The sequence below is a fragment of the Phocoena sinus genome, chromosome 2 (genome assembly GCF_008692025.1).
Source record: "Phocoena sinus isolate mPhoSin1 chromosome 2, mPhoSin1.pri, whole genome shotgun sequence".
Taxonomy (NCBI): Eukaryota; Metazoa; Chordata; class Mammalia; order Artiodactyla; family Phocoenidae; genus Phocoena; species Phocoena sinus.
In genome coordinates, this window is record NC_045764.1 from 71,412,916 (window position 1) to 71,438,247 (window position 25,332).

General features: G+C 37.8%; 1 protein-coding gene across 1 annotated transcript in view; it reads left to right on the forward strand.

Moving 5' to 3' along the window:
• The window catches only part of HERC1 (HECT and RLD domain containing E3 ubiquitin protein ligase family member 1), a 216,611-nt gene that overhangs the window by 95,745 nt on the left and 95,534 nt on the right, over positions 1-25,332 (forward strand). The window contains 8 exon segments of the mRNA XM_032621703.1: positions 4,249-4,363; positions 4,452-4,572; positions 6,374-6,545; positions 9,111-9,423; positions 9,871-9,991; positions 15,303-15,354; positions 22,532-22,800; positions 24,489-24,704. Of these exon segments, the coding sequence (XP_032477594.1) occupies positions 4,249-4,363; positions 4,452-4,572; positions 6,374-6,545; positions 9,111-9,423; positions 9,871-9,991; positions 15,303-15,354; positions 22,532-22,800; positions 24,489-24,704 (1,379 nt within the window).

The following is a 25,332-nucleotide window of genomic DNA, read 5'->3' on the forward strand; positions in this document are numbered from 1 at the left end:
TCTCTTCAAATGTTTTCTCAGTCCCTTTCTTTTTCTCTTCTTCTTCTGGAACCCCTATAATTCGAATGTTGGTGCGTTTAACGTTGTCCCAGAGGTCTCTGAGACTGTCCTCAGTTCTTTTCATTCTTTTTTCTTTATTCTGCTCTGCAGTAGTTATTTCCACTATTTTATCTTCCAGGTCACTTATCCGTTCTTCTGCCTCAGTCATTCTGCTATTGATCCCATCTAGAGTATTTTTCATTTCATTTATTGTGTTGTTCATCGTTGTTTGTTTCATCTTTAGTTCTTCTAGGTCCTTGTTAAATGTTTCTTGCATTTTGTCTATTCTATTTCCAAGATTTTGGATCATGTTTACTGTCATTATTCTGAATTCTTTTTCAGGTAGACTGCCTATTTCCTCTTCATTTGTTAGGTCTGGTGGGTTTTTATGTTGCTCCTTCATCTGCTGTGTGTTTTTCTGTCTTCTCATTTTGCTTATCTTACTGTGTTTGGGGTCTCCTTTTTGCAGGCTGCAGGTTTGTAGTTCCCGTTGTTTTTGTTGTCTGTCCCCAGTGGCTAAGGTTGGTTCATTGGGTTGTGTAGGCTTCCTGGTGGAGGGGACTAGTGCCTGTGTCATGGTGGATGAGGCTGGATCTTGTCTTTCTGGTGGGCAGGTCCACGTCTGGTGGTGTGTTTTGGGTTGTCTATGGACTTATTATGATTTTAGGCAGCCTCTCTGCTAATGGGTGGGGTTGTGTTCCTGTCTTGATAGTTGTTTGGCATAGGATGTTCAGCACTGTAGCTTGCTGGTTGTTGAGTGAAGCTGGGTGCTGGTGTTGAGATGGAGATCTCGGGGAGATTTTTGCCATTTGATATTATGTGGAGTGGGAGGTCTCTTGTTGACCAGTGTCCTGAAATTGGCTCTCCCACCTCGGAGGCACAGCACTGACTCCTGGCTGCAGCACCAAGAGCCTTTCATCCACATGGCTCAGAATAAAAGGGAAAAAAAGTAGAAAGAATTAGTAGAAGTAGAAAGAAAGAAAGGAAAAGAAAGAAAGGAGGGAGGGAGGGAGGAAGGAAAGAAGGAAGGAAGGAGGGAAGGAAGGAAAAAAGAAAAGATAAAGTTAAATAAAATATAATAAAGTTATTAAAATAAAAAAATAATTATTAAGAGAAAAAGAAAACGGACGGATAGAGCCCTAGGACAAATGGTGGAAGCAAAGCTATACAGACAAAATCTCACATAGAAGCATACACATACACACTCACAAAAAGAGGAAAAGGGGAAAAAATCCTAAATCTTGCTCTCAAAGTCCACCTCCTCAATTTGTGATGATTCGTTGTCTAAAGGAGGGAAGGAAGGAAAGAAAGGACGAAGATAAAGTAAAATAAAATAAAGTTATTAAAATAAAATGTATTAAGAAAAAATATTAAAAAAAAAAAACGGATGGATAGAACCCTCGGACATAAATGGTGGAAGCACAGCTATACAGACAAAATCTCACACAGAAGCATACATATACACACTCACAAAAAAAGAAAAAGGGGAAAAAATCCTAAATCTTGCTCTCAAAGTCCACCTCCTTAATTTGGGATGATTCGTTGTCTATTCATGTATTTCACACATGTAGGGTACATCAAATTGATTGTGGAGCTTTAATCCGCTGCTTCTGAGGCTGCTGGGAGAGATTTCCCGTTCTCTTCTTTGTTCCCACATTCCAGAGGCTCAGCTGTGGATTTGGCCCTGCCTCTGCGTATACGTCACCGGAGGGCGTCTGTTCTTCGCTCAGACAGGACGGGGTTAAAGGAGCCACTGATTCGGGGGCTCTGGCGCACTCAGGCCGGGGGGAGGGAGGGGCATGAAGTGCGGGGCGAGCCTGCGGTGGCAGAGGCCAGCATGACGTTGCACCAGCCTGAGGCGCGCCGTGCGTTCTCCTGGGGGAGTTGTCCCTGGATCCCGGGACCCTGGCAGTGGCGGGTTGCACAGGCTCCCTGGAAGGGGGGTGTGGATAGTGACCTGTGCTCGCACACAGGCTTCTTGGTGGCGGCAGCAGCAGCCTTAGCATCTCATGCCTGTCTCTGCAGTCCGCGCTTTTAGCCGTGGCTTGCGCCCGTCTCTGGAGCTCCTTTAAGCAGCGTTCTTAATCCCCTCTCCTCGCGCACAAGGAAACAAAGAGGGAAGAAAAAGGCTCTTGCCTCTTCTGGTGGTCCAGACTTTTCCCCAGACTCCCTCCCGGCCAGCCGTGCTGCACTAACCCCCTGCAGGCTATGTTCACGCCGCCAACCCCAGTCCTTCTCGCTGCGCTCCGACCGAAGCCCGAGCCTCAGCTCCCAGTGCCGCCCGCCCTGGCGGGTGAGCAGAGAAGCCTCTCGGGCTGGTGAGTGCCGGTCGGCAGCGATCCTCTGTGCGGGAATCTCTCCGGTTTGCCCCCCACACCCCTGTTGCTGTGCTCTCCTCCACGGCTCCGAAGCTTTCCCCCTCCGCCACCTGCAGTCTCCGCCCGCGAAGGGGCTTCCTAGTGTGTGGAAACCTTTCCTCCTTCACAGCTCCCTCCCACTGGTGCAGGTCCTGCCCCTATCCTTTTGTCTCTGTTTATTCTTTTTTCTTTTGCCCTACCCAGGTACGTGGGGGTTTTCTTGCCTTTTGGGAGGTCTGAGGTCTTCTGCCAGCGTTCAGTAGGTGTTCTGTAGGAGTCATTCCACGTGTAGATGTGTTTCTGGTGTATCTGTGGGGAGGAAGGTGATCTCCGCGGCTTACTCTTCCGCCATCTTCCCGGCCTGCCGTCCCCACAACTGTCGCGGCTTCGGCCGCCGGGGCCCCTCCAGAGCCAGCAGCCTCAGTGAGGCCGCCCTCCCCTCGGGCTCTGGGGCCGTTCCGTGATGGCGGAGGGAAGAGACCCCGAGCTGCGGGAGTTCCAGCTCTGCGGAAACGCGGGCTCCGTTCTTGGTTTTGTTTTTAAGTAGCATGGTAAATCTGTCAAATTAACAGAGTCTAGCAGACATTCTGGGAGTAGACAGTAAACCTCCCATCCCCATTTGGAATCTACTGAATGTATTTCATTTTTAAATTACAGAACTGGTGTGCTAACATGGAATTAAAGAAAGCAGCTGACTAGTTTTCATCATCTAATGCTGTGATTTGGGTTTTCAATTGCACATACTCATCTCTGTCCAAATGTTGTTTCATTTCTTACCTACATAAATATACATGTATTCACAGTATCTGATGGCTTCAAATACCACATATATACATACTTGACTAGTTTACTCAGTATCTCTACTAGGGTGTCTAATACATAGTATTCAGAACCAGACTCCTGATTACAGATACCTATCCTCCCAAAGGGCTGTCCTTGTGATCTTCTCTCAGTAAAAGCCAACTGCATTCTAAATACATTATAGTCATCCTTGTCTGCTCTCATGTGCACCTCTGATCCATCAACAAATTTCTTCAACTCTACCCTCAGAATACATCTGGAGTCTAACCACTTCTTACTAACCCCACTGCTACTACTATGGTCTAAGCCACCATCATTTCTTACCTGAATTACTGTAATAATTACTTCTGCTGTTGCTGTTCCTATAGTAAATTCTGCACTCAGCAGTTAGAGTGAGCCTTTTAAAACACAGATCACATCATCCCGTACCTCTGTTCACAGTTTCTAATGGTCCTTCCCATTTCCCTCAGTGTAAAACCTAGAGGACTTGCAATGGCCTGCAAGGCCCTATGTGATCTGGACCCCAGACAGCTTTCTAATGTCTCCTGCCACTCTCGTGCATGCACATTTTGCTCTAGCAGCTCTGTCCTCCTTGAACTCAGGCAGGGCCTCTACATAGTTTTTTTTGAAAGGACACTGTTTGTGTGGCTTCTTCCCCTACCTCGTCTAGATCTCTCTGCTTGATTGTAGCCATATCGGGGACCTTCCCAAACCAGCTTATAAAAAATAGTAAACCCACACAGTACAGTATTCCCTGTTCTCCTCACCCTGCTTTATTTTTCTCCATAGCATTTATCTGTCATATTAATGTTTTTATGTATTGTCTCCTCATACCCCTCCCCCACCGCAACTAGAATATAAGCTCTGTGAGATCTGGGACTTAGTTTTGTTCACTGCTGTGTTCCTAGCACAGTATGCGGGATCTAGTAGGTGCATTTGTTAAATAACTGCTTAGGAAAACGATAAAATTCAGGTGTTAGATGACTAAAGCTATTAAAATCACCTCTGAACTGTTTTCTATGAAATGTCAGTGTATCATTTTTATTTTCAGATTGGGACAGTGCAACTTTAAGTAATGAGTCACTCTTGGACACTGTGTCTAGATTTGTTCTTGCAGCTCTTCTGAAACACACAAATTTACTCAGTCAAGCATGTGGAGAAAGCCGGCAAGTAACTTAAAACTATCCTCAGACAAATATATGCTCTCATGATGTGAGAAATTAAGTAACTTTTCTACTTTGGTTCTTTATTTAGATATCAACCTGGTAAAAGCTTATCAGAAGTGTACCGTTGTGTGTACAAAGTTCGAAGTCGTTTACTTGCTTGCAAGAACCTTGAACTTATTCAGACCAGGTCATCATCAAGAGACAGATGGGTAAAGTTGGAAATCAGTTAATTTCTATGTTTTTCTGCAAGCTGTGAGAGATAGCTCCATATTTGTGTATGTGAGGGGAAAAAAAATGTGGCTTAATTATTGCAGATATTCAATAAATATTGAGTAGTTCTTTTTCTAATGAAAATAATTGGATGAGTAGAAGATTGGGGGTTTAACCACCCACTTATCAAGTGTGATATGGCTGCTAAGGAAGTTTATATATTCTTAGGCCATATAGGTAATAACAACAAATTGAATTGTCCAAATCATATGAAATATTATTCCTTTGTTTTACGCTCATAAGATCACGTTTGAATTATCCTATTTGATTTGGGGTGCCATAACTTATGAGGGATATTAGCAAAGTTAGATTGGTTAAGGGTCTGAAAATCATCTTATACAAGAACTGGAAAGTGTCAAAAATGTTTAGCTTAGAGAATGAAAGCAAAGGGGAGTCGTATGATAGGTGCCTTAAAGATATTTAAAGGACTTCCATGTAGGAGAGGAAATATATGTGTTCCCTGTTGTTCCAGAGGGCACAGGTAGGACAAAAGGGTAACAACTGAATGGAGAATCATTGTTAGCTGAATGTAAGGAAAAAAGCCTTCTAATGTTTAGAGTTGCCCACTGCTGGAGGTAAAGATTGAAAACTTTAATTAAGGATGTTCCAGAAGTAATTCTTGGAACAAAAATGAGATGATTTCCAAAGTGCTTGGTAATCCTGATAGCACGATCCTATAATTATGAGTATAGCCTGATACCTCACCTTCAAAAGTGCTTACTTTGAAACGTCATATGTTAGATGCTTTGCACTCCATTATTTAGATCTTAGATTTTAAAAACCAAACTTTATCTCTACATTTGTATTATAGTATTCTTTTGGCATGCACTGATTTAATATCTGTGGATCCAACTATTTGTTAGTGACCTTGAAAGCCCATGAAATATACTAATTAGCCATTTTGTTGAGTCTCAAATTTGAAACTTAAATATTGTGGAGATACATGACTTATGTATTTTGTGAGTCTGACTGACTGCTCAGTATCCCCATCCAATCATGAATCACAAAATAACTTTTATTGTACATCTGAGGATATCATTAAAAAATTTCACTTGTGCTTTATACTGAAATATGTGGGATGTTTGTGACTCTCTTCACCCCTGTTGTAAGGACTCTTTTCTTTAGATGACTGCGAGGTAGCATAACCACCATGGGAAATAAAATTAACATTGTCCTTACCAGATTTCTAATTTTTGGTTTCCTCAGGGACAAACAAAGTAAAGAAAATAATTAAAAACAATACTGTTTGTATAATTGAGATTTGCTAAGAGAGTAGAACTTAAAGTTTTTCACCAAAAAAAGGTTAAAAAATACTGTTTTGTTTTAAATTAGCATTATTAAACATTTATACAGAGTAACAATAACATACACAGCTTGAGGGAGACTGAATGGAATCACATTTCATGTTCTTTACCTTTTATGCTTGGTGTCGTACTCAACTCATTTTAAGTTAGCAGTTTACAGCAGAACAGCGATATGTATGAGTCAATTTACAGCATGACATTTTAATCAAAATATTGAGGAAGAGAGCATAGTTAGATGTTTCTGTATATTTTGTGTACATACATTCTTTCTAATCTTTTCAGATTTATCCAGTGTATCTTTTGTTTTTGTGGTAAAATTCATGTGTTATTACTGCTATTAGAATTATTTTCCATGATAAAAAAGTCAAGGTTTTAATGATATTTTTCAAAATTAAAAAATATGTATATTCAGTGTAGCTCTGATCATTTCTTTAAGATCTCGGAAAACCAAGACTCTGCAGATGTTGATCCTCAGGAGCATTCATTTACCCGGACCATTGATGAAGAAGCTGAAATGGAAGAACAGGCTGAGCGAGATAGGGAAGAGGGGCATCCAGAGCCGGGGGATGAGGAGGAAGAACGGGAACACGAAGTGATGACAGCTGGCAGTGAGTATATCCGTCTTGCTTTGCAGATACACACTGTGGCATTCTTTTTGGTAGGGAAACTGACTGTAGAAGAGAGAGGCAAAAACATTTCCTTACAGTTTTTCTAAAGAGGTGTGATATTCTCCTGATGATCTGATTAGCTACATTTCAGTTCTTACAACTGCTAGTTCCGTTCTGAAGCTGTTGGATTACATGTTTTGGGCTGAAAAGCTCTGGAAGCAGGCTTTTGGAAACAGTACCTGTTCCACTGAGTCTCATTTATGAAGTGATGCCCATGAGTCATTGGATAGGGACATTCAAAGCATGTTCTCTGGAGGGTACCAAGTTGTCCATTCACCTGGCTGGCCTCTGGGTGGTGAGGAAGAGAGCCCCTTTCTAAGCCTATTAGGAGAGCCCAATTATTTTCCATATGTAGAACTTTTAAAATTATAAACGTCCCCCACTGACTGCACTGCTGATTTCAGTAGAGAGCAAGAATATACATGAGAATATTATTGGCTGGTGAATGACATTTTTCATACTTTTTTATTACAAGGCTACAGATAGTTTTAAAATGTAATCATTTAGATGTTTAAAGAGAAATATGGAAGCTTTGAAACATTTGTTATCTTTTGAGTGATCTGGCTGTTTCAAGTTAAAGTGTATATTTACTTTTGTAGCCTAAAACATTTTGGCCATCTATGCATTTGGTATTGAGATTGTATATATATTTCAGTCAATTTGACACTTACTTTATTATCAATTTATCTGTGTTGTGCATACTTCTAAAAATGATTTTGAGGTGACTCAAAACAAGGTCAAAGCCCATTAAAACAAGAGGAGAAATATAAGGTTCAGATGGAGAAGAGGGGATTGGAGATGAGGAGGTGGAGAATAATTTTATATATATATATATAAAAAATATATATATATAACGTGTGTGTGTGTGTGTGTGTGTGTGTGTGTATATATATATATATATATATATATATTTTTTTTTTTTTTTTTTTTTTTTTTTGCTGTGCTGCGTGGCTTGCAGGATCTTAGCTCCCCAACCAGGGATTGATTGAACCTGGGCCCTGGCAGTGAGAGCACTGAGTCCTAACCACGGGACCGCCAGGAAATTCCCAGAGGATAATTATATTTTAAAACCTAGGCTGAGGGAACATTTACAGATGAACTTAAGACTTAGTTTAGAAATTCCTAAAAGCAAAGACCAAAGGGGAAAGCACAGTAACAAAAGATAACCCTCAATTATAGTAAAAGAAAGCGTAATAGTTACCCAGGGAGTAATAATTTTTAAACTAGCTGCCATTTTTGAGCATCAGTTATATGCTGGGCACTGGGTCAAATGCTTCACATAGATTAACTCATAATCCTCTCCATCTTAGATGATTTCTAGTATTACCTTGTTCTAAAGATGGACAAACTGAGGTTTAAGGAGGCAAAATTATGTGCCTAGGGCCACTGTTCATAGCAGCTGGAATTAGAACCAGGTCTGCCCCAAATTCCAGTAACCGTTCTCCTACTTACTTTAACTGATTTCTAGCTCTAGACTGTTAGTTCGTTGCTTTGATTTTCTTAGAAATAAGGGACTTTCAACAGCATAATGAATATATTGTCATAATAATACTTTGAAATATACAAATGCATTTTTAAAGTTTGTACTTCCATATTAACAGACAAATCTAGTATTTTACTAACTTTCTTGCCTGGGTTCCCCATTAAAAATACCATCTTCACTTAAATTTGAGTAAAACATTCTTTTCCTATTGTGAAATACCTATCACTGCATCAGAACCTTGTTAAACCCACTTTTTACACTTGTGAATTGGGAAGAGCTGGCATAAGATGGACATTCCTGGTGATACTATTTGACTCTGGGGGCCGTCTTGGCCATATTATTATAACCAGATTCTGTTTCAGCAAAGACCTTTAATGGTTGTGCTTATGTAATATGTTTAAAATACAACAAAGTGTAGGTATTAGGAATTATATGGACTTCAGAAGGGGAAAGGGGGCTCTTCATTATAACTAATGCAACTTAACTTTTGTCTGGTTCTTTTGTAACCTGACAATTTCAAACCAAGGTTGTGAACATTTCAGAAATAGGCAGTTATTTTTATCTAACCCAGTGATTCTCAAACTTTAATGGCCTTCAAAATCTGCTGGAGGGCTTGTTAAAACGTACATTGCTGGCTCCATGCCTAGAGCTTCTGATTAGAAAGTCTGGGATGGGCCCAGTATTTTTCATTTCTAACAAGTGCCAGATGATGTTGATGCTGCTCTTCTAGAACCACACTTTGCAAACCACTGATCAAACGCATAAGAGTAGAAATAGAATCAACCAAATCTAAATTCTGTAAAGGCATAAGTATTTCCTATTGTAATTTTTATAAAAAGTTTAATGTTATATGTGTATTTTTAATAAAATTTAACTTAGTTACTTAGTATTTAATATCTAAAAAATGATTTTCCCTCTTTCAGTAAGTTTTTGGTCCAAACTTTTTGACTGTTTTTATTGTTATTTTCTTTGCTCTTCTCTCCCCATGTGTTAAGACCTTGTTTTTGTGTTACATGTTACAGAAATCTTTCAGTGTTTCCTCTCAGCCCGTGAAGTAGCTCGTAGCCGAGATCGAGATAGAATGAACAGTGGGGCAGGGTCTGGGGCTCGAGCTGATGATCCACCTCCTCAGTCTCAGCAAGAGCGAAGGGTCAGCACAGACCTTCCTGAGGGTCAGGATGTGTACACTGCTGCCTGCAACTCCGTGATCCATCGATGTGCCCTGTTAATATTAGGAGTAAGTCCTGTGATTGATGAGCTTCAGAAGCGAAGGGAAGAAGGACAGTTGCAGCAGCCTTCCACAAGTGCCTCTGAAGGGGGTGGACTTATGACCAGGTGGGAATGACTAGAAACTTAAAACATTTCTCTCCTCTCCTTGTTTCTTTATGCATTGAAATGGTTTATTCTCACTTACTGTATTCTGAAATTAACACAGACATGGAGGAGGAAATACAAATTGACAAGGATGAATTTAATGTAAAGAGTGATACTAATTCAGCCTGGAGTATAAATTTCTGATTAAATGAGGAGGCACAATTTTTCACACATATAAGCAACAGTAGTTGATTGGCATAATTCTGTAATTTAGTCGCATGGAAGTTATTCTGATGTAATTGAGAAGGACTTTGTGCTTAGACCTGCCTGAGAGCCAGGGTTTTCCATTGACAGACATAATTACTCCTCACTGTGTGTGTGTTTTATCTCTGTGCTGCTAGTTCCATTCAATTTTATGTTCACTAACAGTCCCAAATCGAAAAACTTTTCTTTGTGCATGTGAGACAGGAGTGAAAGTCTTACTGCAGAGAGCCGGCTAATCCACGCAAGTCCAAATTATAGACTGATCAAATCGAGGAGTGAATCTGATTTGTCTCAGCCTGAATCAGATGAAGAGGGTTACGCACTGGTAGGTATACCTAGATTTAGTAAAGAAGGAATTTTGTATAGCAACATAAGACTTTGTTTAGAGTAAGTAATATACGTTTGTTTTAGACATACAAAAACTTTTTTAAAAGAACTTTTAAGAGAAATGAGATAACTATATTGCATAGGTATTTATCATCTCTATGTTAGTGACTCAGGTATCTCTCTTTAACTCTGACTTGTTCCTAAACTCCAAATTCACGCATTTGACTCCTTGATGGACGTTCTACCTGAACATCTCAGGTGACCACAATCTTAACCTATTCAAAAATAAACTCATTTTTCTCCTAAACCTCTTCTCTCACATTCCCTATCTTAGTAAGTGTTACTATTAACTACCCAGGCTGGAAACCTGGGTTCATCCTTGACTCTACTTTTTCTTAATTCCTGGTCCCTGCAACCTCCTCACTCCCCACAGTCCAATTAGTCAAACCTTGAAAATTTTACTCTTAATATCTTTGTACTATGTCCTGCCCATCCCTCTTGCCACTGCTCTGTCTCAGACTTTCCTTCTCTTTTGCCTGGCCTGGTACAAAAACCTCCATATTGGTTGCCTCATCTCTTGTCTTATGCCCATCTTCAACATTTCACTAGAATAATATACCTGAAATACAAATCTGTTTATATCTCCTCTACTTAAAATCTTTCAGTAGCTCTCAGTTCCCTATCAAAAAAGCCTCAGGACCTGAACTGCAGGCATTTAAGGTAAAAATCAAAGAAGTGCGATGCTGATTTATATAAGTAGAAAGTAATATGTGCTATAGTGTGACGGGTAAAACAAATTATAGAATGAAAGCTGTCTAATAGATAGCTTCTATTTGAATAGTTTTGGACTTAGAGTTGATAGCTGGATTTTCATTTTGGCTGATCCTCTGCCTTACATGTGAATCTGTATGTGCTACTTGACTTCTCTGGGCCTTAGTGTCCCATTGTATGATATGAGGATAGTAGTGCCTGTTGTGTAGGTGGTAATGTGTTAGACTTGGCTTCTGAACCCGATCCTACTGACGAATAGCTTTGAGACCTTGGTCATGTCACATGATAGCTCAAACGGAAACTCTGGGTTTTTTGGATTGAGATTCATTTTTAGCTCTGAAATTCTTCTCTTATGCATTGAGAAACTGGATGTGAAAATATTTTTGAGAAGTATAGAGTGCTACATAAACATGAAGCTATTGTTTAAAAGAAACTTCTAAGCGTGAAAGATTCCTCCTCTGAGGAAAGTTGAACAGTGTCTTCAAGCAAGTTTCATTGTATGTTTTTGTTTGTTCTTCCTCCGTTTATTCTTCATTCCCGTTATTATTTCTGTGCTCCCAGTTCACGTTCCCAGTCTTGCCATCTACTGAGATTCCTCTCTGTCCATTTATGTTTCCAAGTTGATCAGTCTCATTATCTAGTCTCCTAGCCCTGTGACAGTTTTATAACAGATCATGTCACTTCTCTCCTCAAAACCTCCAATGACTTTACTATTTCTCAGAGTAGAAGCCTAGGTCCCTGCAGGGGCCTATAAGACTCTACATATCCTGGCCTCACTCCTCTCTGATCTCCTCTGCTGCTACTCTCTTTCTTGATGACTCTCCTTCTGCCACACTGACACCTCTTGGCTTTTCCATGAACATACCACACAACTTCCCCATAGGGCCTTTACATGGCTGTTTCTTCTGACTGGAATACTGTTGTCTGTAGGCAAATCCCCTTGCTTCAAGTCTTCGTTCTGATGTTACTTTTTCAGTGACACCTACCCTGACCACTCTATTTGAAATTCCAGTTTGCTCTCCTTTCCAGATATTCACTCTCTGTCTGCTTTGCCTTGCTCTGTCCCCCTCACCCTCTGGCACCTAACATTATTTGCTATATTTATCAGTTTCTCTTAGTCTACACTAGAATATAAGCTCCCTGAGGATAGAAGTTTTTGCTGTTTTATTCACTGCTGTATCCCAAGTACCTATAGTGCCTGGCACACAGTAGGCAGTCATTAAATATTTTTTTAACGAATGAATGTCTGTCTAATCTATTTTGGTAAAATTTCTGTGCCTATTTGTTCTTTCCACTCTTCAATATAGGCCCTTGTTACTTTTGCCTGAACTGGTAGTTTTCAAACTGATCTCCCTACTTTTTCCAGTTCCTCTCCTTTGATACTGCTCCCAGAGGTAGAGCTCTTAAAAATGTACACAACGGACTTCCCTGGTGGTGCCTTGGTTAAGAATCTGCCTGCCAATGCAGGGGACACGGGTTTGAGCCCTGGTCCGGGAAGATCCCACATGCCACGGAGCAACTAAGCCCGTGAGCCACAATTACTGAGCCCGCGTGTCATAACTACTGAAGCCGGTGAGCCTAGAGCCCATGCTCTGCAACAAGAGAAGCCACCGCAGTGAGAAGCCTGCGCACCGCAATGAAGAGTAGTCCCTGCTCGCTGCAACTAGTGAAAGCCTGCGCACAGCAACGAAGACCCAACACAGCCAAAAATAAAAGCAAATAAATAAATTAAAAAAGAGAAAAACACAGACACACACACAAACACAACAAGAACAACAACAGAACACCTGCTGGTCATGCTACCTTCCTATTAAAAAAAACCTCAGTGACTCTGCACTGCCTACCCAGAAATCAAAGATTCTGGAAAATGTTGCTTGCCTGCTTTTGAAGCCAGTTTTCCCCTGCGGTAATCTGCATTTTTGCCATAGCGTAGTAGTCCATCTGCCAGACTCCAAACATACCTTTTGAGCCTCTGCTCAAGCATCGTTTGCCTTAAATGTCCTTCTCCTGGGTTTTGTTGATGAAGTCCTACCTCTCTCTTAAGGCCTGGTTAAAATGTCATCTCTTCCAGAAAACTTTCCTAAGATTTCCTAAGATTACTCACAGTGACTCTGTCTGTTATTTACATGGCAGTTTGTTAGCATCTATAATAAACCACTAATGGTTTGTCTCATGTTGGACTTACTTATGTATTATTAGTATGTCTTTCCAGTAGACCTCTTAGAAGGTCTAGAGTTTTTTTAATGTCCCTCATGTCTCCTACATTGTGCTTTGCATATTGTAAATGACTGATAATTCATTTCAACTGAAATGAAAGTTAAAAGATGAGGATAAATGTAGTTAAAGTGGTGTACTTTTTGGAAGCAAACAATGAAATCTGACTTAGTCACAATAGACTCTATTGATTTTGACGTGGGGCAAGACACTTAACCTTTCTGAGCTCCAGCATTTTTATCTTTGAAATGGGGAATACCACTACCTGTTATACTTGCCTCAGCGGGGTTGTTGTGAACAAGTTTAGTAATACAATTTAAAACATGTTGAAAGTTATGTTTTCAAAACATAATGGGAAGACAGATAAATGGAGGTGGGTTGAACCTAGATATAATTGCCACGTCTAGGTTCTGCAGAATTTTAAAAAGATTAAGAAACACATTTTTGGGAAAGATGGACTCTTAATCAACTTTTCTTATGGAATATTTAGAAAGATTGTGTTATAAAAGGTGGGAAAGTCAAGAACTAGAGAGAGCAGATTCTGTTGTGGGTGAGAAGACTTGGGCTGAGCCTTCAGGCTGAGCCTCCTGTAGACGAAGAGGAGCAAGCAGTGGGGCAGTGTGGGATTTTCCAGCTGAAATCTGTTACCCTTCTGTCTGAGGTTATTTAGGATTGTCATTGATGTCTTTGATAGCTGGTAGTACTTGTTTATCCTGAATTGTCAGTGAATGAAATGCTTTCTTAAAATAACTGAAGTTAACCAGCTTGATGCTAAATCTGAGTTTTAACCTTCTTTCGTAAAGAGTATTATGTGATATATTATCTACTCTGTCTTAGTGACCAGAGAAACCTAAGTCAGCAGTTACACAGTTAACTGTTTGATTGACACATGTCATACTTACCAGCAATTCTTACTACGCTCTCCTAATCTACCTCCCTCATTTCCCTACCGCCCTCTTTCACAAAGGATTTGATTTAGCATACAAAAATAAATACTATTTATAAAAGTATAAGAGAATGAATTAGGGCTAAAAGAAACTGAGAGAGGAAAATAAAGCCCTGAGTAAGATTTGTACACCTCTACACATATCCTGTGATGTTCTGCCAGAGATTGGCCAGCAAATAGGAAAAACACGAGTTGAATGATTCACAGTGTGTAAAAGATAAAAACCAGGTTTTCAAGAAAAACTCAGATATTTCTGGTTCTGAGACCTGAGATAAATTTCTTCCATGAGCCCTCATGGCAAAGGTACTGTATAATAAAAATGTTATATTGCATGAGATAGCATTATCTTCAGGAACTGTTGTGACAACTGTTTGGTGTTTTCTCCAGCATCAAATGGCCTGGGAACATACTTATTTCTGGTGTGTGTGTGTGTGTATATGTAAAACAAAATGTATTTATCCACAATGTGGGTACATATGTCTATATGTATTACCAGGAAAAACTTTTCTAAATGACATTTCCTAAATGGGTCTGTTTTGTCACTTCTGCAGCCTTTCTTCTTTGCCACCAACTTTTTTATTGTGTGATAAAGTGCAATTGAAATTGCTGAGACCATAATGTCAAATCTGTGCATAAATCTAAGTCATGGGTTTGTATATGGTTATCTGTACATAGAGTAGATAGTTGTCACCAGTGCCTCCCCACCACACACACACACACACACACACACACACACACACACACACACACACACACAAATATACTTCCTTTCTTCCTGAAAGCCTTCACTGTTTTATTAAGCTGACTGCAGTTTAACCATTTGAGATTTCTTTATTTTAAGAGGTTTTGAAAACATTTTGAAGTCTTTTAAAATACCACCAGAAAGCTTAGGACTGTGTTATTCTTCTGTTAGTGTGGGTTCATCAGATTCTCTTCTTCTATACACCTAGCCAAGGCTAATAGTTTTGAAAAGAATGGAAAGTGAGGATAGAGCAAGTAGTGATTTTGGAAAATGGGACTTTGCTACAGGGGCTTTAGGCATCTAGAGGGTATTAATAAGAGATCATACTGTGTTAGAAAGATAAAAGACAAAGATTTCAAAGAAGAAAAAGGTGACAACAAAGAAAAAGTTCTGCTACTTTACACTGTTAATTAATGTGCATATTGACTTTGTGTTTTAGTATCTCAGAGTCATGTGCCTGAACTGCTTTCAGTGGGTTTTTAGAGACTTTTTGTTCTTAGCCTGACTTGACTGGTGAATAAGTAGCACATTGCTATAATTATGCAGATTACTTTTTATTTTATTTAGTATTCTATTAAATCTTAATCTTAAATAATTTTCACAATTAAATTTTATTATTTATTTTTAACTTAACAGAGTGGAAGACGAAATGTTGATTTGGACTTGGCATCATCTCATAGAAAGAGAGGTAAGTATTAAATATCTGGTTAGGTAGCTCTTTTTATATCTGATATATTTAGATCTGATTGCCATTGAAACATTATTGCAAAAAGTTAGAAACATTTTATCAGAAAAGTTAAAAGGAAGATCATTTTTTTGAAAATATACACCCTTAAAAAAAGATCTGGGAATGTCTAGGAGTTAATACTCAGTTCTCTTTCTCATTTGTCATGTTTTGACTTTTTAAAAGTCCCATGGAACTCTGGAAGCAGTGCTTTACATTGTGGGGGGTTATGGACATAATTTGCCATGCTTTAGCTCAATGATATAGTTGCTATAGTTTAAATGGTGTTACAGGGAGAACTCTTTACCCCATTCACACACATACACACTTTCAAACTGAAAGTTTCTAGTTTTTTCCCTCAGTGCCTCTCAAGATACAAAGCATATAAGAGATGAACAAATGATTTCTAAAAATAAAATTTTCCCATGAGGAGCGATTTTAGAGTTCATCAAGAGTTAAGCTCATTTGCTAAAAGCTGTATCTTAATGAATAATATTGTTAACTCTTGTTTATATGTACAAATAGATGGAAAGAACAGCAGTTTTAGATAATACAAATCCAAGGTAACTAAAAACTCTCCAAGTATTATTCTTGATTAATTGGCACTTTTTTTTTTTTTTTTTTTTTTTTGTGGTACGCGGGCCACTCACTGTTGTGGCCTCTCCCGTTGCGGAGCACAGGCTCTGGACGCGCAGGCGCAGCGGCCATGGCTCACGGGCCCAGCCACTCCGCGGCATGTGGGATCCTCCCGGACTGGGGCACGAACCCCGTCCCCTGCATCGGCAGGTGGACTCTCAACCACTGCACCACCAGGGGAGCCCCCAAATTGGCACTTATATTAACCCATTTTTTCTGTGGTTGTGAAAACTTGAAATGTTAAAAGTTGCCACTAGTGGAAGTTTTCTAAAAGCTTGTAGGAAAACTGTTTTTTCCCATTATATTGTCTTTTATATTTCAGAATTGAACCCTTCTCTTGATAACTTCCTTGGCAGGATGTTAGGTTCCCTACAGGAAAAAAAGTGAGAAGTAAGGGAAGGTTGAGGAATGAGAGGAAGAAATGCACCCACAGTTTTTTCATTTTTGTGTTTATAACTTAGAAGAAATGTTGGTACTTAGAATACTAAGAATGATTTTTTTTTGGAACTATTAGGAATTATAGGGACTAGAGCTGGTGCTTTGTTTATCGAAAAGTCTTTTAGTATTATAACATATCAAGGTTCCAAAAAAAATAGGGTATTTGTGTTATCAAAGAAATTAAATGATGTTTAGTATAACATGCAATATGTATTTTATCATTTTCTAATTCTTTGAAAATTGGCAATTCATGTGCCATAATTATCCAGAGTATCCTTTTCCTTAACCACTTGAGTTAGGAATTAAATTTTTGGAACGCTTTTCCCTTCCTAATGTTGGTTAGCTCAGGCAAAGATTGTTGCTATAATTTCTATGTTATATTAATAAAAAGTTGGCTCCAAACTTACTGAGTAGCGTAAGGGATCCAGCCTGTTGTTTTAAGAGCTTCCTACTATACTAATTATGTTTATAAGTGATAGTCTGTTGACTAAAATTACTCTTTTCTCTAAGATCTTTATCATGCTTATGGAAATATAAATTTGAGATTCAGTCTGTGATAACTGTGTCAGCATGTGACAAAGTAATCTTTGGAATAAAACAAAAAGTGGTATTTTTAGATTTGAATTAAGAATAACTTAGAAGTCAAGTGTAAATTACTTAGGAGGAATTAATATGACACTGTAAAATAACTATTCTAGAGTTGCTGTCTGTTCACAATTTTAAACAATTGCCCTATAAGTACGTGTCGTTTTCCTGTAGTTTTAGAGCTAAGTAGATACAACTGAATTAAGCCATTAATCCAAATTTGTTTATGGGTAAACCAACTTCTTCAAAAGGTCATAGTACCAAGACCTATTAACTTCTTGGAATCTAACTTTATTTCGTTGGAAACAGAAAGGCAAACAAACAGGACCTCACGGGAAAAGTTTGTTTAAATTACCCATTTAGGAAGTTATAATAGGGAGGCAAACTAGTTATGCAAATTATTATGATATCACCTAATGTGGTACCAGTTTATTCTAGTAATCATTGTATCTTAATTTTCTCAGGCAAAAAGTTTGCTGATAGCTTTGTTCCTAGGAATAGGTGACTAGAAAGTAGGAGTACTGTTCTAGAAAGAGCAGCAAAAATAGTTTTCAATCTCATGAATCCCAATGTTTGTGGATTAAGCAATGAAAATGTATACTTAATATCATGTATTTAATTATAATGAATTTCTTTCTTTAAAAGAAATTAACATTGAAAATACATTTGGAACATTTATATTTTGAAAGAAAATTTTAAAAATCATGTATATTTAGAGACTACCGTCTGACCACAGTGGAATTTTTTGTTTTGTTTTGCCCTTAAATGATGATTAAAATAAACCACCCTATTTTTTCCCTATTTATTGTCAATATGGACCAGATGTCATAAGCCATAACATGCCTATCTTCAGTTGGTCAGATGAACCTACCAAGTCTGAGAACTTTTTGGAGCCATTCAGGTGTTCTGATTCTGACTTGAGCTATGAAGGACAAGCAGATGTCCAGCCAAGTGAGAATTCTTCTATGTGCTTATTTACCCGTTTCCAATATTTTGAAGAGGAAATGTAAACTTTTTTCCGCTCACTTTTCTTTTTCATTAGTCTAGTGGTCCTGAGTTATTAAAAGTTTAGTAAGAGAAATTAGAGATAACAGTGTTTAATTACATCTCGTTTACTGAAACTAAATGGATGTATCAGTGACAATTAATGGTTGTATACACATTTCAGCTGCTCTTAATATGCCTCCAAAGACTCCTCCTTGAGAGGGTCTAGTGCCTATAATTTCAGTATTTGACATTGGGGATACTGGAATTCATGCTGTTGAACCATGATTGCTTCTTTTCCCCTCACTCCAGTTAATGTGTCACAGTTGGTCCAAGCTCTTGGTCCAAGAAAGTGAGTATGGTAGGAAGGAGTAGAGCAAAGTGAGCAAATAAATTGAGCTCAGCCAACTTGTTCGGCTCTTTAGAGGCATCAGAGCTAAATTCTAAATCCAAAAATGTCATCAGTTACTTTAAAAAGAGATGACTGGTGGTACATATTTCTGCTTAGCACCTCAGAAGTAATATGAAATTTATATTCATTAAACACTTAAAAACTGCTTACTATATGCCAGGTATTGGTCTAATCACTTCAAACATATTAACTTATTTAATTCTCATAATAGCCTGTCAAAATTCTTGACAAAAGCTGTTAAACATGTTAGTATTTGGGTACTTTGATAAATACTTAAAAGATTTGCTGTAGTTGTGCAGAACTGAGCTCGTTCTTCACTGAAAGACAATATGTTTTCGCAGATACTTAACTTTAGTTTTTGTATTTAAGCTGAAACTGGTACAGTGAAAAATGGTGGGGATACCAAAGCAAAATTTTAAGAAGGAGCATCATGGTTTGATTTCACTACCCTGCCCCAGGTCTTTAAATATAGTGTTAGGGTTTTATTGCTAAATAATATTGGAAACATTTATCAACATGTGTGTTTCATGGTATAACTTGTATGGGTGAAATGCTGTTTTATCTCTGCATTTCGAATTAGATTATATAAAGAAGAACAAATGTGAATGTTGTCTCCTGTATCAAATTTCTCCTTTTGTCTTCTGATTCTTGTTGTGGTAGTGTATTTACTCCTTTTTGGCCAGTTGAGCCCCAGAAAAAAGAAGAGCTTCAAGCAAGTACATGATGGCATGTTTAATTTTTTTCCCCTTTTAGCTTGCCTACATATTTTATGGTTTATAAAGTATGTATTGCAGCTCTGCCATGTTCATTTTGAAAATTCCATTTAAGAACCAAAGTTGTAAGGACAAGTAAACAATCTCAAATTTCTTGTTGGACTTTATATTTTCTTTTTATAGTGGGAGACTCTGAATTAATATTAAGTAAGAATTGGGCTCAGTCACAATTACTCTGTAGAGGCTTTTGATATGCTTTTCAGACACAGTATTTCCTATATTCAGAGAAAACAACACAGAACAAATCAGTTATTAGGTTGTTATAATTTTTTTTAAGAATTAGAGGTTTTTCATCTCTCATTTCCATATTGTGAGATTTTGTGTTTCAAAGTATTTTTGATATCAACCTAAACATTTTGGTTATAATTATTTAATTAATTTATTTATCCTATTCCTTTCAGATAGTGTCTTATTCTTCCTTATATTTTATTCATACAAAGTTTTGTTTGGCTTATATACTTAATAAATTACATGTTTTATTTATTTATTTATTTATTTTGTGGTACGCGGGCCTCTCACTGTTGTGGCCTCTCCCGTTGCAGAGCACAGGCTCCAGACGCGCAGGCTCAGCGGCCATGGCTCACGGGCCCAGCCGCTCCGCGGCATGTGGGATCTTCCCGGACCGGGGCACGAACCCGCGTCCCCTGCATCGGCAGGCGGACTCTCAACCACTGCGCCACCAGGGAAGCCCATAAATTACATGTTTTAAATTAGGGGTCAACAAACTGACTAGAGGGCCAAATCTGGATTACCACCTTTGTTTGAAAGTAAAGTTTTGTTGGAACCCAGCCACACTCATGTATTACCTATGGCTGCTTTCACACTACATCAGCAGAGTTGAGTAGTTAAATGAATAGTGAATGACCCACAAAACCTGAAATTATTTACTGTCTGGCTCTTTATAGATAAAGTTTGCTGACCCCTGCTTTAAATTGCAGAGAGGATTTAATTTGGGGATTGGCCACCTATTCCATAGAATATTTTGGAGTATATTAAGGCAATTCACTACTTGCAGTTTCTTCACATATTGAGCCTTTGCATAGGCAGGCAGTTGAAATTCCCATGGATCAGTGATTTGTGAGTTAAGAACAGGAATATGTAAGGCCACCTCCCATAAACTTAAGGGATTAGTGTTATTAATTTAGAAAAGATCATTTTCTTTGAGCCTCTGTTTCCTCAAGTGAGGAAATTGGACTAGGTAATCTTTAAGGTCACTTTTACTTCTGTGGTTCTAGCATTAACTCTGCACATTGTATTTTCATTTTGAAAAGTAATTTATAAGTATTGGAAGATGGAAGAAATTTTTATTCTGAAATTTTATTATTGAACCAACAAGCTCAATGCTAAGAGACCAAAAAATATCATTTGTAAGTTAAGGTTAAATCCAGAGTCTGCATTTGGGATGCTTAAGGAAGTGGAAAATGATTATTTCTTTTTTTTTCTTTTTTTCCACATTAGCCCCTCCTTTATTCTTTAAATATCATTTTAATTTAATACATTATGCATCCATGACATTTTTCTTTGGATTTTTACCTTTTCTGTTTTACATGGGAAAATATTCAGCTATACAGTTTGGGGAAATTTTCAGATTGGTTATTTTTTTATGTTCAGTAGAACTGAAAATCCAACATTTTTTAATCTTAAGAATTCTTGCTAAAATATAGAAGGCAGATAAACCATATATTCTTAGCCATTCTAAATTATTTTAGTAGAATGCATATAAATTATTTCATAGCTACTTTATAATATTAACTGCCTATTGTGGATTTCTGTGTCTCATTTTGAGGTCCTGGGGTTTTCCTGACATCACTGTAATAATTCAAAAATAAGTTATACAGTCAATATTGTATTAGTTCATTTTCTCTTTGGGCATTAGTGTTTAAGTAGTCCTCTTCCCACATCTTTTCCATCTAGTATGTAACAAATATAATCTTTGTAATGCATATTTTATTAGGTACCTCAAGATTCATTCCTAATAGAAAAATTTGGTATATTCATAGAATGAGATATTATACAGCACTCAAACAAATGAACCATGGTTACATGGAATCATGTGAATGAGTATTAGCAATATTATACTGAATGCAAAGTAATGTCCAAAAAGACTACATAAAATGATAGTTTTTTATAAAGTCACAAACAACTAACACTAAACATTATTTGTCTTGGGAATACATATAAGATAAAACAATATTTAACAACAATAAAAGCAAAGGAGTGATAATGAAATCCTTAGGTTGGAGGACACGGGAGAGATGGGTTGGGGGGAAGAACAGATAGATAGTATTCTGCCAGTTCTCTAGTTCCTGTGTTCACATTTATTATAAGTAAATATAAATACAAAAGCAGGCCATGCATGGACCAGTGATGAGAGTATATCATGAGCCAAGGAGTATGATTAATCTAACTCATGTACCTGAGATCAATTAAATCAAAAAAGACAAAACGTGTAAGAATTAGACATTTATATATTGATTTAAAGCCATTATTGGCACATGCCTTGGACAGTTCTTGTGATCAAACATATTAACATTTTTGCTGTCTAATGTAAAGATTTTAGCCTAGAAAATGCCCACTGGCAAAACTAATGGTATTATATTTAGCCACTATTGTTAACACCACTTGGTAATTTTATGTAGATATCATTTTATAGTAAATCTTATATATTCTTGTCTGTGAAACTTTGCTTCCTTTATATAGGAGTTTCACAACCTGAAATAAATGTGCATATCACACAGTAAAAATGTTCCTTATATTAATGAAACCAAGGGTGATATTTATGTCTCCTTTTTGTGTAAGTTTACTTGCCCTTCTGTATTCATTTTTTGGTAATATTTCATTGCAGATATGTACACATTTTGCACAGTCTTGACTCAATCTTTGCAATGATAATGTTAAATCAGATGAAGTCCTATTACTAGTAGGTCTTACCAGCAGTGTCCTAAGTGCCGAGTTCCATTTTGGTCATAAATGATGGTCTGGTTTAATACTGCAGAGCATTTTAAGCTAAGCATTTTGAGAGCAGCTTCTGCCTTTCTTTTTCTTGTGGCAATGTGTTACTAAAGCGCTTACAGAGACACTGGTACATTAAACAGGGCTTTCCCTTTGTTTTCTTACATTGCTGTAGTTTTTGTTTGTTTGTTGTTTTTTACCAAAGCATTTTGCTCAGATTCACTTAATGCATGCATGTATTCAAACACTAGTATCCATTTCTCACCAGTTGGTATGATAGCAACACTCAGCCCTCATCTAGTTTCAGAATGTATGCTCATCTTGGTCATCACTGATGCGTTTTTGTTCTGTTTGTATGTAGGTCCTATGCATAGTCAATTGGAAACCCTGAGCGACTCTTGGGCGCGGCTGAAACATAACAGAGACTGGTTGTGCAACTCCTCTAACTCCTTTGAGTCTGATTTTGATCTTACCAAGTCTTTGGGAGTTCACACTTTGATTGAAAATGTTGTAAGCTTTGTGAGTGGAGATGTGGGGAATGCCCCAGGTTTTAAAGAGCCAGAGGAAAGTATGTCTACAAGTCCCCAAGCCTCCATCATTGCAATGGAACAGCAACAGTTAAGGGCAGAAGTAAGTCTTTGATATTTACTCCTTGTGAGGGACTGTGGAAACTTAAACTGAACCACTGAAGGTACAATTGTAGGAAAAACTTTTCCTTTTCTTCTATTCCTTGCCTCCCCTTTTCCTTCACTTGAGCTTTTTGATGTTGCTGTCTTAACCAAAGCAGCCTGATAGTTTGTTTGAAGTGAACAATAGTGCACAAGATACTCTAATCACTAAGTCTTTCCTTGTCTCCTAGAAACTAGGGTGAGGTTGGTTGGTGACTATACAGATCTGCTCTTAGAGTCCCCATTTTTGACCCATTTGTCTCCGTTTAAAAAGGCCTAGATTAGAACACCATGCTAATAATGATAAATGCTAATATTAGTGAGCATTGCCTCCAAATATCCCCCTCAAAATATTTATTAATGATTGTGGTTTTAACATGTCCTCAAATTCTTTGATACTCTTCCCTCCAGGAAGTGGAGCTTAATTTTCCTCCTCTTGAGAGTAAGCTGGAATTAGTGACTTAGAGCTAACAGAGTATGAAAAGGGGAAAAAAATACAGTAATTTTACATTGCAGAAACCCGGCAGACATCACCTTAACCAAGTGATCAAGATTAATATCACCAATAGTAAGTTCTGGTGATATCATATACCCTGATAATAATGTGATGAGAGGGGGACTTTGTAGTATTCATTCCTAAATCCATACCTGTAGGCCAAACATGAGAAAACATCAGGCAAACCCAAATTGAGGGACATTCTATAAAATACACAAACAGCCCTTCATAGATGTCAAGGTCATGAAAAACAAAGACAGAAACTGTCACAGACTAAAGGAGACAAGACAATTGATGCAATGTGATATCCTGATTTGGATCCTGGAACATAAAAGGGACATTATGGGAACTCTGGCGAAATCCAAATAAATTCTGTGGTTTAGTCAGTAGTGTTGTACCAATGTTAATTTGTTTTCATAAGTGTACCATAGTTTTGTAAGATACTAACATTAGGAGAAGCTTGGGGAAAGGTATACAGGAACTATCTGTACCATCTTTACAGTTCTTCTATAGATATAAAGTTATTTCAAAATAAAAAGTTTATTTGTTTTAAAAAAAAAGGAGGGTAGGCCAACGGACTGCTGTGGTGGATATGTGTCCTCCTAGGGAAGATAGAGCCAGAAGTTCAAGAGAACCACAGAGGAACCTTTTGGAAATACTTCTAATTCTTGAACTAAAGAGTATTCATTCCATATAATGTTATAAGTAAAGGAAGCAGTATCCATACTACTTGATGCTTTTGAAATCATGTATATCTCCTCATGAGCGTCACAATAGCTCTGTGAGTAGATTAAAGTACTATTAGCCTCATTTTATACATGAAGAAACTGAGACTCAGGAAATTGAGTTTACCAAGGCTACATAGTCGTTGGAATACTCTGGCCTTGAAACTAGATCTCCTACATCCACATTTACTACTTTTCCCCTTGTACTGTGTAGCCTCTTTTATACTGAAGTATGCTTACAGAGATCTTAGAGATATTTTAATTTTTAAAGTCATAACAGTAAAAGAAATGTTTATCTTAATAGAATAGATTCCTAAGAAATATCAGAATTTTCTGTGTGCTAAGAAATATATTGTCTGTGACGTACAGAGTTATTTGTGTCTCAGTTCAGTGAAGAATTCTAAAATGTTTATTTTATTTTTTCTCAAGCTTCGTTTAGAGGCACTTCATCAGATCCTTGTACTATTGTCTGGAATGGAAGAAAAAGGTAACATCTCTCTGACAGGAAGCAGATCAAGCTCAGGTTTCCAGTCATCCACTCTGCTCACATCTGTGAGGCTGCAGTTTCTAGCAGGGTGTTTCGGTTTAGGCACTGTTGGACATGCAGGAGCCAAAGGAGAGAGTGGCCGATTGCATCACTATCAGGTAGGTGACAGAACTGTCATGGGAGGATGACACCTTTTAGTATATTCAGATTTTAACTGTATTTTTACAACACCAGTTTAATAATGCTAAACTTTTTGGTGTTTAGAATTGAGGTTTAAAAATATAAAGACCTAAGTGACTTAAAGATACCTCATTGGTTTAGTTTCCTGAGTATAGCTGGGGTTAGATAAGCCATTAGGTAAGCCATGGTACTATTGTACTTTTAGATTCTTTGCTGGCTCAGTTTTATTAACTCTTAGCCAAATTGCATAGAGGTAGATCTAAGTTGGGATAAGGATTAGTGTTTGGGAGGATGGGTTTCAAGAATTTACATTTTAGACTTGATCATTTTAACCAAGTTTCTCTGATTGCTTGAACTGTTTTTTTTGAAGTGTTGTCTTTATGTCTTCCATGTTTAGAGAGGAAAAATGCTTTGTGGGAAAGGAGAGAGATTATATAGAATCAAGAATTTTCAAGCATTGAAAAAATAAATTTGTTGTAAAACTTTTATATACTAAATAATTAAAAACCACCATAGGGCTCTAGCATAGGCTAGGAATAAAATGCTTTTACTTTCATTTGGGTAGGAAGTGTTGTTGTTGTTAATAGAACAGGTAAATCTTTGTGT